The 12,748-nt window shown below is 38.8% G+C and overlaps 1 protein-coding gene across 1 annotated transcript in view; it reads right to left on the bottom strand.

Annotated features, from left to right (window-relative positions):
- Positions 1-5,997: 5,997 nt before the first annotated feature.
- tspan17 (tetraspanin 17) overlaps positions 5,998-12,748 on the bottom strand; it is a 32,459-nt gene continuing 25,708 nt past the window's right edge. Inside the window, 3 exon segments of the mRNA XM_046859170.1 lie at positions 5,998-6,073; positions 6,075-6,116; positions 6,535-6,651. Coding sequence (XP_046715126.1) covers positions 6,050-6,073; positions 6,075-6,116; positions 6,535-6,651 — 183 coding nt within the window. The 3' untranslated portion in view covers positions 5,998-6,049.

Genomic DNA, 12,748 nt, shown 5'->3' with positions numbered 1-12,748 from the left:
CTCCCCACCTCCAACCTCATCTACCCAACCTACCTCCTTATTTCCCTTCCCACTTTCCTACCCCCTAACCTCACCACCACTCTACCTACAATTCTTACCTCTCTCTACCTCTTTACCTCCCTCCCCACCTACCATTATTTGATTTAGGCGATTTGCTGTTCAACTGGAACACTTGAGCAAATCTGTCACCATCTAGTGGACACAACAATTTTGATCTTCCAAAAAAATAAAACAAAACAAATCCCTTATACATCCGATCATTTCAACTCCAAAACCCAGGACGTGTGGCAGCATGAAAGGACATACAATGTCATAAATCCTTTTATTGAATATGAAAAAGAGCATATTTTATATAACATACAGTGTAACAGACCATGTCCCACAATCAAGTCGATAAACGGACGTTTAAAAGAGAATTACGCATAAATACCTCTCAAACCAGAGGCATAGGATAGGCGCGTTTCGATTATTATTTGTTCTTCTTAATAATGATGGGGAGAGAGAGAAAAGAGAGAGAGAGAGACATATCGCATCTGAGCAATCACAGAATCTAGGTATAGGGTGCTACTACAAAGCTGAAAAAAAAAGAAAACAAAAACGCTTGAACAGAATAATCCCGTATCCACTGCATTTGATAATAACTGGAAATGGGATTATATGTGGAATGGGATGTTGAAAAAGAAGCCCATAATCTCGCACGGTCCACAAACTGTTCCATAGCGTGAATATGTTTAAAAACGGCTATTACATGTGCTGTGGGTTCACGTGAATCCAGAATGAAAACCGCTTCAGTTTATAACACTGTGCAATGTGGAAGAGATCGGGTGAGAAGGGGTGGATGGGGTTTTGGGGGTATCTGGTTAAATAATATAAAATTCTACCCTGATTTTAAAGATCAGTCCAGTTCTGATGAACTGAAAATACTATGATAGGACCGGAGCGTTCTCGGTTTCTAAGTGAGGATCAGACAGTGACATCAGCTGGGAATATCATGGGGAAATAATAATCCGGATCTGTGAGGCTCTCAAAATGGAATCTCTAAACCATACAATATAATAATCATAATCATAATAATAAATATTATTCATTCATTTATATTCAATCAAAGTTTCAGGAACTGTAATAAATGGCAAAAATAATATTGAACACTAAGATAAAAAGCTTATGGTTATGTATGAATTTATTTGCATTAATTAATATTTTGAATAATTAATTTTTTTTATTTATTTAAATTTTGTAATATATTTTATATATATATATATATATATATATTTTTTTTTTTACAATTTTGAGAAGCCCTCCTTTAAATGGCCCAAAAACTGTGTCATATAGTTAGTGGTCAGCGAGGAAGTGGTTATTTACAGCTTCGTTTTTTAACAAGTGGGATGAAAAAAATGATCCTTCGTTGCGAGAATCCGATCCTACACGGGCATCGCTTTCAATTTAACAAATAAATAAAACAATCTGTGAGAAAAACAAAACAAAACAAAAAGATTATTTAACTGTAGATAGGTGCATTAGAGCCCAAGCTTTCATGACGCTACATTAGCACTTTAGCTACTTTGGTTCTCTTTCTCCATATATGGCATTACGAATAAACAATTCAGGCAGTTAAAGTGGGTATCTGTGTGGAAGTGCTTTAAAAAGATTAGTGTGTGCAAAGAAAAAGTGTTATCAGGGCTCACTAGCTGAATTGCTTTCTTGGCAAACGTTAGCTAGCTAGTAGCTACCTATTAGAATAGGAAGATGAACAATTGCTTTGTTTTTTCGGGTGAACAGAAGGTGACTGGTTTAACTTCAAGACTTCATTTACTAATAAGAGGTTCATGCAATGGGCAAATACCGCTATCGGCGTGTAACTTTTAAAATCCGAGGCAACGAATTTGATTGACGTCTCGATTCCTGGATTCTGATTGGTCAGACGGAGTAAGAGACCCAAACCTGCTGGCTTTATTAGTGCGCCCTCGGTAACTGATGACCATTAGGGCTCTGGTCTCTATGCGCTAAATCGTTGTCATTATCAACCCATGTGATTATAATGATTTCTGAACGTATATTTTGTTAAAAAGTGAACGTATTAGCAAGGAATGTCGATCATGTGATTTTAAGCGGCACGATAATGCTCGGACCGTCACACATTTTTTTGTTTGTTTTTGGTGCAATGCGCCTGTGATGTCACAGGTTTCCAGGAATAATACGACTGCAAAACGAGGAAGAGGAAGAGCAAAAGGAAGGGGAGGCCACCCTGCTGCAAACAAAAGAGGATTAAACACGAGTCTCCGCCTCTATGATAGATAGAAATAAAACTAATCATGGGGGACGTCCTACAAGAGTAGTTTTAAAATGAAAATACAAATTATAAGCACATGCGGGACAATTGACCTGCCAACAACATGCATCCCTGTTAATAAAACTCCTCCCTGCTGTGTCTTAAATAAGTATATAAACGTATACATACACGTGTATATATATATATATATATATATATATATATATATATATATATATATATATATATATATATATACATACATACAGTCAACTCCTGATAATTTGCGGTCCGGAACTCGGGGCCCGGAAAAATTCACGAGTTCTAATTTGGAACCTAACTAACGGCAACTTTCGGCAACAAAAATTCACGGGAATCAGCAGCGGGACGTTCAGGAACGTTAGGAATAACATTTTTAAACTACTTTTTCACTAAGAAACTTCCTAAAATTTGTAAAACTTATTATTGTTTTAAAGTGACACAATATCTAGATAAATTCACTAAAGTACCATAGGGGCTGCATCCAAAATTCGCGAATTTTCAGAACTCGAGGCGGGGTCCCGGGGGACCTGTGTATACATATACACACAGATGGTTCCCCGAGTTACGATGGTTTGACTTACATTGTTTTTGTATTTTACAATGGCAATAGTATAGGACAAAACTGTAAAAAAAATATTATACGTTTTCCACGGCAGGCAAACGTAGCAGCGTATGCTCCGCCCACCACTCACGAACCGGCGCTCGTCCACACACTCACCGACACATACATATATACACTATATCGTTAATACATCACAGTACTGTAAAATGCTCCGTTTTGCTAAATTGTGTACTGTAATGTGATTAATATTAGGGCTGTCAATCGATGAAAATATTGAATCGCGATTAATCGCACGATCGTCGTGAATTAACTCGCGATTAATCGTGACTGTTTTGAATGCACCTTAAATTAATACTTTTTAAGTATTTAATGGACGAATATTTACGCAAATTTATTATTATTGTTAGTGAAACCGAACTCAACACAGAGCATGAACACTAATCATCCTTTTAAATGTTTTCAAGTAATTATGGTGTTTTTAATGACGTAAATCATCAGGACAACGAACGAAACTTTTGCTGTTTCCACACGGATGGTTTTAAGTGCCGTATGTGGGCATCATGGCGTTTTTTTGATCTGGGGAATAGGGTATGAGTCTCAGATTCGTTATCACAGCTGACGGCGGTAACGCACTACTTAAGAATGCAAACCGTTAATAAACGAAGAATCGGGGCGAATTTTGTTGCTTGATTTGAGTGTTTTTTTGTATCCGTAAAAAAAGAAAGGACCACGTGAATAAATGTGTTGTGTTAAAGCTTTTGCGTTTTTTAAGTATTTATTTATATTTTATATAAAAAGGCTTAAACATTGCACGTTAAGAAAATGAGTGCCGTTAAAGTGAATTTGCATTAACGCGTAATTTTTGACAGCCGTAGTTAAATTCTTAACAAATTACCCCAAACTGCTCACCATGGGCTGTCCAAATTTTTGCGTTAATAACAGCACTTAAAACCTTTAACGCAACACATTTATTGTTGTTTAATAAACATGAATGAGTTCTTTGAAAACCAAGACTACTGTCTTTGAAACATGTTCTTTATGCTTTAGGGTGGTTTCAGTAATAATCAAGATATTTTTGCATAAAGGATACAGATTTGTCCATGACCATGTTGATTAGAGTATAAAAATTAGAAAATAATTAAATTAAAGTACATTTAGAACAGATAAAAATGTGCCATTAGGTTGCGATTAATTGCAATTAAATATTATATATTTAGAGAGAGAGAGAGAGAGAGAGAGAGAGAGAGAGTGTATACATGGTCCCTAGAAACCAAAATGGCACGAAAATATCCCAATGCACTTAAAAGTCGCAACTAGTTTATTTCCTGTATAATATTTTTTCCTGCACCGAAGAGCTGCGAGTTTATAGTAAAAAATTTAACATTTCTCACAGTTTAGATTCATCTCACAGCCCCCGTTTCTGTTCCATGGGTTATCGAGGAAATCGTTAGTGTTATATGAGTGTGTGATGATTTAGACACTGAAGTGTCGTTTACACAATGTTAAACCTTTCGTTATTCCTGATATACATTCCTGAAAGAACGATACCTTAAGACGCCAGGTTACGCGTAGAGACTTATGTTAGATTGAATGAAAAGTACGTTAAATTATATATGTGAAATCAATCATTTCCACTTTGTTTAGGAGAAAAAAAAAAGAAAAAAGCACCACTATTTAAAAGATATACGGGTTACAGAGTCCCACTTTTGTTTGTAAAATTCAGTCGGATGTGAATTCAAGCAACTGAGACTGTGCCCCCAACTGATAAACAATCAAGTAAAAGTAATGGCACTGTTTAAACCTCTAAAAGAAAGGTGTTAGTGTGTGTCTGTAGTAGTTGAGGTGCTGCAGTGGCTGAGCTGCATTACTGTTAGAGGTCGACCGATTTATCGGTACATGCCTGTAGTTTTTCCGGGTTGCGTTACACAGTACGAGAGCGGCCTCTAGAGGCGAATCACTGACGCCACATTCAGTTGTCTTTTTTGATGTAAATGTTATTTATTCGGAGTGTTACTTTTGTGTTTCAGTTTCAATGCATGTCTTTTATTTTCCTAAATATTTATTCATATAAAAATGAATGAAATATGAAAATTTCTGCACTATTTTACAGTGGTTTTTTTTAAAAAATCCAGTATCTATTTGAAAAACTATCGCTCGATTAATCGGTTACCGGCGAGTATCAGTAGACCTCTACTTAATGTTTTCAGATTTCAGCATCCGGTCGTAATTGTTTGTCGTTTTTGGTCTCTCTCTCTATTTTATGAACTTGTACAGAGTTTTATGGGTTAACCGGCTCGACCGTGAACAAGTCAGACAAAGATAATCTCAAATAAAGACTCCAGGGATTTGGTTTACAAATGAAGGCTCTCAGGCGTAAGGATGCGAGGATGAGCGTGTGCAAGCAGGACAGGCAGCAGGAAGAAGAAAATACGTGCTGGAGGTGAAGGTTGTAGTGTTGGCTCTGGAATTGAAATTCAGTGGAATGTCCCCTCTTGGTTTTAAAAAAAGAAAAAAAAAAAGAAAAAAAAGAAAAAATATTATTCGGTTAGTATAGCGGTCTATAGTCCTCTACGGGTTAAAGCAGCATTGTTCATATAGTAACAGTATCTGATTTAATGTTAGCATATCACTATTATATTCTAGCTGAAAAAAAAAATTACATACCAAAAAATAAATTTTTAAAGAGACTCGGAAGCCGGATATTAACTTGTCGAGCAAAATCGGAATAAAAATAAAAACCCTCCTCTTTTGACTGTAGTGGTTGAAAGTAAGGAGTCATCCGGCTGGAAAATCGTCCGGCTAGACGTCTCTGGGACGTTCTACATCCGAAGCGAGACCGTCGTAAGGCTTTGTCTCTCCCAGTCCGAGTTTTAGTCTGCAAGTGCATAGTGGAACGTTATCCACAGGTTGGAGAAAAAAAAAAGTAAAGAGGCTCCGTCTCTTCCTTCCTTAATTCTTGCCGGCATTCTCGTAAGAAAAAAGAGGACGGTCCCAGCGGTTTGTTCGGAACGTCAGTGTGTGCGTGTAAAGCTCCATGAGAACGCGAAGACGTGAATCTCCGCTCAGCTGTGTTTTCAAAAATAATAATAATAGATTTTTACTTTTTTTTTTTTTTTTTTTTTAAACACACACACACATGGACAGAGGTCACTCGGCTGAATCGGCTCTTTGTAGTGTCACCAGTTGGCTTTGACCGCTTTGAATGTCGCTCACCAGGTTCTGGGCGAGGCAGATGCCGAAGATCTGCGAACACACATGGCACAAGTCGAAAGGATTAGGATGGTGATATGTGTGTGTAATACAATGGTGTGTCCAGCAGAGGGCAGGGCAGTTTCACTAATCAGCATCATAATCCTCCTCCTCATCATCATCACTATGTGCAACAAAATGGTTTCCTGCGTCAAAGTCTGCATCACACGATCAGGGTCAAAAGTATTAGGAAAAGGAGAAGAAAGAAGAGAAGGAAAAAGAGTAGAAAGGGGAACAGAAGAAAGGGTTAAAAGGGAGAGGAGGAGAAAAAGGAAGAGCAGGAAAAAGGAGAAGAAAGAGTGGTTGAAAAAGCAAAAAAAAGGAGAATGAGGAGGAGAAGGAGGAAAAAGCAGAACAGAGGAAGAGAAGGAAAATTAGGAAGAAAGAAAGAAAGAGGCAGATGGATTCTCACCTGTAGAAGTGCGATTCCCACAAAGATTCCAGCGACGACAATCAAATTGTCCTGCAGCCACTTTTCGAACTGCCCCACACACCCCTTAGTGTAGATGTAGTCCTGTCGATCCAGTTCCTGTGGAAAATAAATAAATAAATTAATATAGTTAAACAAATAATTTAATAAATAAAATTTAAGTAAAACAAGTGTGTGTGCGCGTCCCTATACAAGGACTGTAATAGATCCGTTTTGACCTTGTGGGGACATTTAGCAGGAAACCTGCCACATTTATTCAACAAGCCAAGTGTGTGTGTGAAGTCCATTTCTGCCCTTGTGAACGTACTTGTACTGCAGTGTGTCGGCTCGGCCTCATGTAGAGTCTGAGGTGAAGATGTCCCTTTGAACAGTGTGTGTGTGTGTGTGTGTGTGTGTGTGTGTCTGTGTGTCTGTGTGTGTGTGTTTCGTTTTTACACGAGCAGCAGGGTGGCTAAGGACACAGTTTCTCCAACACGCTGAGCTGACAGAAGCACACGGAGACGACGAACATATTACAGGATTATGGGTTTAAAACACAGTCGGCAGCACACACACACACACACACACACACACACACACACACACACACACACACACACGTCCAACTTTGAGCTGAGCTGGCACACTGCAGTCCGCTTACAAGGACAGAAAGAGAGCTCACGGATCACGTCTGTGTTCACGTGAACAAAAAAACGAAACACTGTGAACTATATGGGCAAAAGTATTGGGACACTTGATTTTTCCCGCCATGTGGATGCTGTAGCATGAAATTTCCCAAGCACACTCCAGAACATCTTCGAAGAAGAGTGGAGATTATTATGACAGCAAATTAGGCCTGAATGTGGCATAGGATGTTCGAAAAGCACATCTTGGGCTGGGCTGTCCACAAACTTTTGGTCAAAGTGTATCTGAACCTACTGTATTGTGTAGGTTTAAGAGGATTTATTCTGTAAAGTTACGCAGACGTGGGCGGTGGAAGTTTAATGGTTAAAGCAACCACTGAAAGTCGTGAGTTAAAATCTCCGCCGCAGCAAAAGCTGACACTCGTGGGCCCCTGATTAAGGCCCTTAAGCACATAGCTGCTCAGTTGTATGAATAAAATGCAGGACACTCAATGCGCTCTTTAACAGGCAAGAGTTCGTCTCCTTTACACTTGACAAAAAAATTGATGCTTTGAAAGGCAACGAGACAAAAGGATGTTCAGGAAGGCCAATGAGATGACAGGAAAGTGATTTCCCCCAGGTCTCTTAACCAGTTTAGGGCTCTGTCAAAAAAAAACACAATACAAAAAAAAAAAAAAAAAAAAAAAAAAGAATCCCTGTCTCTTATTTCCTCTCCCACGCTGCACCGCTGGGACCTTGGGATCCGGTGCCGAGGACAGAAAAAAACGGCTTCTGTAAAATCAAACAAAAAGCTTTAAAGGGATTTTTTTCCTTCTCCTTACTATAGAGAGTGCCTCAGAGTAGCTACAGAATTACTTACTCTGAACTGAAAAATTACTCCGTGTGTGTGTGTGTGTGTGTGTGTGTGTGTGTGTGTGTTTGAGACACACCCTTGCGGAAAGAAAAGGGTGTCCTTAAAAAACAAAAAAAACAGAAACACTAGACGAACAGGATACAAAAGATATTCAAAAGGTACTGCAGTGTTTCCAGTCTTCTGACATTTTTCCATGGACTGTAAACCTGATCGCTGTTAGTAATGGAAGGAAAAAAAAAAAAACCCTTTCGAACAGGCCTTCCTCTGGAAATAGAGACTCAGGGTTACAAATGTTTATATATTAGGAAAAAAAATGTAAAAAAGAGACACTCGTTTACTCGTTTTATGTGTGATTCAGCTCTTAGAGATGACCTTCTCAATAGGCTTTCCTCCCAAACAGAAACCAGAGCTTTAATATCTACTAAACCCGACTCAGCTCTTCTAAAACACAGTACAGACCAGATTTCATTTTCACAGCATCAGGAAAATTCTGTACAGTTTTATTTGTATAGTACATTCAACAATGCACATTGCTGTCCAATTTCAATGTATAAGTTAGTGGAGGGGTGCTAACACTTTTCAGCTTGCGAGCTACTTTTAAACTGCCATGGTGCAAATGATCGTCCTACATTAAAAATGTTATATATATACACTATTGAACATCTCTGCAGAAACGTAACTATGGCTGTCCTGTCCACCAACACTCCACATCTAACCTGACCCAATTTGTGAGGATGTGCCATGAAGAATCTCTTCTTCTTCTTCCGGCTTCTCCCATTAGGGGTCGCTACAGCGGATCATCCGTCTCCATACCCCCACTGTCCTCTACATCTGCCTCTTTCAAACCAACTACCTGCATCTCTTCCTTCACCACATCTATAATCCTTCCTCTTTTCCTCCTTCCTGGTGTCTCCATCCTCAGCATTCTCCTACTGATATACCCCATGTCCCTCCTCTGCACATGTCCAAACCATCTCTGTCGGGCTTCTCTCACTCTGTCCCCAAAACCATTTACATGCATGCAATCTCTAATAATAAACTTGTTTCTAATCCTGTCCATCATCGTCACTCCCAACGAAAACCTCAACATCTTCAGCTCTGCTACCTTCAGCTCCACCTCCTGTCTTTTACTTAATGCCACTGTCTCTAATCCATACAACATCTCAGGTCTCACCACAGTCCTATAAACTTTCCCCTTTCACTCTCACAGATACTCTTCTATCACAAATCACTCCTGTCACTCTTCTCCACCCACTCCACCCTGCCTGCACTCTTTTCTTCACTTCTCTAACACACTCTCCATCACTTTACACTGTTGACCCCAGGTACCTGAACTCCTCCACCTTCTCCACTTCTTCTCCCTGAAACTGCACCTCTTCACTGCCCTCCCGCTCATTCACACACATGTACTCTGTCTTACTCCTACTGACTTTCATTCCCCTTCTCTCTAGCGCATATCTCCACCTCTCCAGGATCTTCTCCACCTGCTCTCTACTCTCACCACAAATCACATTATCATCCGCAAACATCATCGTCCATGAAGACTCCTGTCTGACCTCGTCCGTCATCCACACACACACAATGCAACTCCTTCTGACCTTCTCTATACTTCTCCATCAACATTCTCAAAGCAAATAATGCATCTGTGGTGCTCTTCCTCGGCATGAAACCATACTGTTGCTCACAGATGGTCACCTCTTCTCTTGGCCTGGCTTCCACTACTCTTTCCCATAACTTCATGGTGTGACTGATCAGCTTAATTTCCCAGTAGATACTGCAGGTCTGCACATCTCCCTTATTCTTAAAGATCAGTACCAGCACACTCCTTCTCTATTCCTCAGGCATCTTCTCACCTTCCAAAATCCTGTTAAACAATCTGGGTAAAAACTCCACTGCATCTCTCCTAAACATCTCCATGCTTCTACCGGTATGTCATCTGGTCCAACCGACTTTCCACTCTTCATCCTCTTAATCTCTGCTCTCACTTCCTCCTTACTAATCCTATCCACTTCCTGCTTCACCATCTCCATACCATCCAGCCTTCTCTCTCTTTCTCATTTTCCTCATTCATGATCCATCCATCCATCCATCCATCCATCCATCCATCCATCCATCCATCCATCTATATGTGTATGTATGTATACACACAGGGCATCTGGAAAGTATTTACAGCGCTTAACTTATGAGGAAAGAGGATGAGTGGAAACAGGATGCACCTGAGCTCAATTTTTTGTGTCATGGCAAAGGCTGTGAATACTTTATTTTGTGAATCTTTTATTTATTTTTTATTTTTTGTTTTAATACATTTGCAAAGACTTCACACAAATGTCTTAGGTTGTAATGTTTGGGGTATTGTTTGTAGAACTTTAAGGAAAATAATGATTTGAATCCGATTTGGAATAAGGCTGTAACATAAAATGTGGAAAAAGGATATATATTATATTTATAATTAGTACCTGAATATACTTGACAGGGTTTCACTTAGATTTACCGGATATATTGAGACTTGAGATTAATCGTATGGTAACATTATATAAAAAAAAAAAAAAAAAAAAAAAAAACATATTAGCGAAATAATTTCTAAATCATAAAAGAGGTTCGCTACTATCGAGCTACATTAAGAAATTAATAAAAGAATTATGAATGAATTAAATAATGAAAGCATGTCCTGATGTTTATGATGAGACTTAATGAGAAAATAAATTTACTTCTGACTTCAAGACCAAAATAAAACATTCAGAGCATTTATATATAACGTACACCTTGTTGTATCTCTCACTTTTAGACGTTCCCACAACGTCTTATATAGAACCTTTGGTAAAAAGGACACGATGCCACAAAGTCACTTTTTTTAAGTCATGCCAGATTCATGATGAACATTTAGAGTTATGTATACAAATATAAAGCTAAATAATATGGTTAGAAATAACCAGATTAAAAACCTTTTCAAAAGAATCAACAGAATAAAACAAGTTTCTCAAAATGGGTAAAAGTATTACAGTCCAGCAAAATATGTTTAATGGTCATTGAGTTCTGACAGGATGGACATTTGGGGGAATTTTCTCCTGATAATAAAAATCTATCTGTTAGATTGTGTAAGAGTGTCCTCTTTGGCAAGTCGATGATTATGTTAATAATAATTTACGATGAAATGTAATACAGTTGAAATCTCACTTTGGCCACAGATGTGTATGCCCTGACACAGTGCTGAATGTTTTCCAATAACTGCATGTTCCAACATGTTTTATTCCCTGTTTTGCAACACAGAGATCAACCTCTCAAACTGAAGACTCACTCCGTTCAATGCATAGTGATTTAAAAAAAAAAAAAAAAAAAAAAAAAGTAACAAATATTTTTTTAAAAAGGGAAGGAAAAAAAGAAAACATTTAGCAGTAACATTGCGGCATTGTGTTTATGTATTTTGTTTGTGTGTGTGTGTGTGTGTGTATATATATGTATATATATATATATATATATATATATATATATATATATATATATATATATATATATATATTTATCTTTGTCAGAGGTGTATTTAGTTTTTCTAATTCAGTCTCATAACAACAAAGCAACTGCTTCAACCTTTAATGTTCAGTACTTACTGTAACATCAAGCCTGTATTTTTCCCCGTTAAACCGGAGTCCAGTGTATCCATGGTAACGGAGTTGGCGGGATGCCGTGGCTGTCTCGGTGCCCGCACTAAGGGAGAGCCGAAGAGGCCTGGCGTATTGCGATTACAGAGCGCTGCTCTACTCTAGCCTAAAACAGGACGCTAATTATCACCTTGACGATCGCAAACTGTTATTACTGGGCTCGGCTCCGTGAGCTAACGCTTTAATTACTGCGCTTACTTCCGTGAGGGTTGAGTCGGCGCTGTTCGGCACGTCTCTACAATGACTTCTCTTAAACTGCATGTGCTATTACCCTACAAACATCATACAGGCACAGGAGCGAGGCGTGTTGAAAAGCGGTCACGTGCACGCATGGCGAGTTTAGCGAATGCATAGGGAGCACCAGGTTTAGTGTGACCACCATTTGGCTTTGAGTTTTTACTCGTGCACACTTTGTAACACAAATTTTGTAGGATCAGAGTCAGGTGTATGATTAAGCAATGATACCAGGAAGGTGCTAATGATCATCAGTTTCATATGGTGGTTGATAAGTAAAACAAACGGCTGTGTGGGAGGCGGGTGACAATACTAAGGATACCAAGGTGAGGTATTGCAAGAGGTTGTTTCATGTCACAAATGACTGAGCAAGATAGACCTAAAAAAATAGTCTCTGGATTACTGATCAGAGGGTCGGGGGTTTAAGCCTCGACATTGCCAAGATGTCACTCTTGGGCCCTTGAGCAAGACCCTTAACCCCATGTGCTTTAGGGATGCTGTATCATGGCTGACCTTTGCGCTCTGACCCTGCGCTCTGACCCCAGCTTTCTTTATAAACATTAAAAAGACTAAACCAAAAAGAAAAAAAAAAATCAATGGTATATGCGATTCAAAGAAAAGAATTTCACTGTGCTGTTATGTACATGGGACAAATAAAGGCCCTTCTTTCTTTCTACATCAGAAATATTTCACAGTAAAACACAAGGTAGTTCCACTGCATCAGCAATGTCTCTCCCAGACAAAGATTTCAAAGCAGACTCGGGTTTCAAGCTATTTTGAAGAAGAACAAAGAAACGGGCCGTAGAGATCTGTGGTCGGCCAAGGAAACT

The sequence above is a fragment of the Silurus meridionalis genome, chromosome 10, assembly GCF_014805685.1.
Source record: "Silurus meridionalis isolate SWU-2019-XX chromosome 10, ASM1480568v1, whole genome shotgun sequence".
In the NCBI taxonomy this organism is placed as follows: Eukaryota; Metazoa; Chordata; class Actinopteri; order Siluriformes; family Siluridae; genus Silurus; species Silurus meridionalis.
The sequence above is the reverse complement of the archived record's forward strand: the minus strand, read 5'-3'. Positions and strand labels throughout refer to the sequence as shown.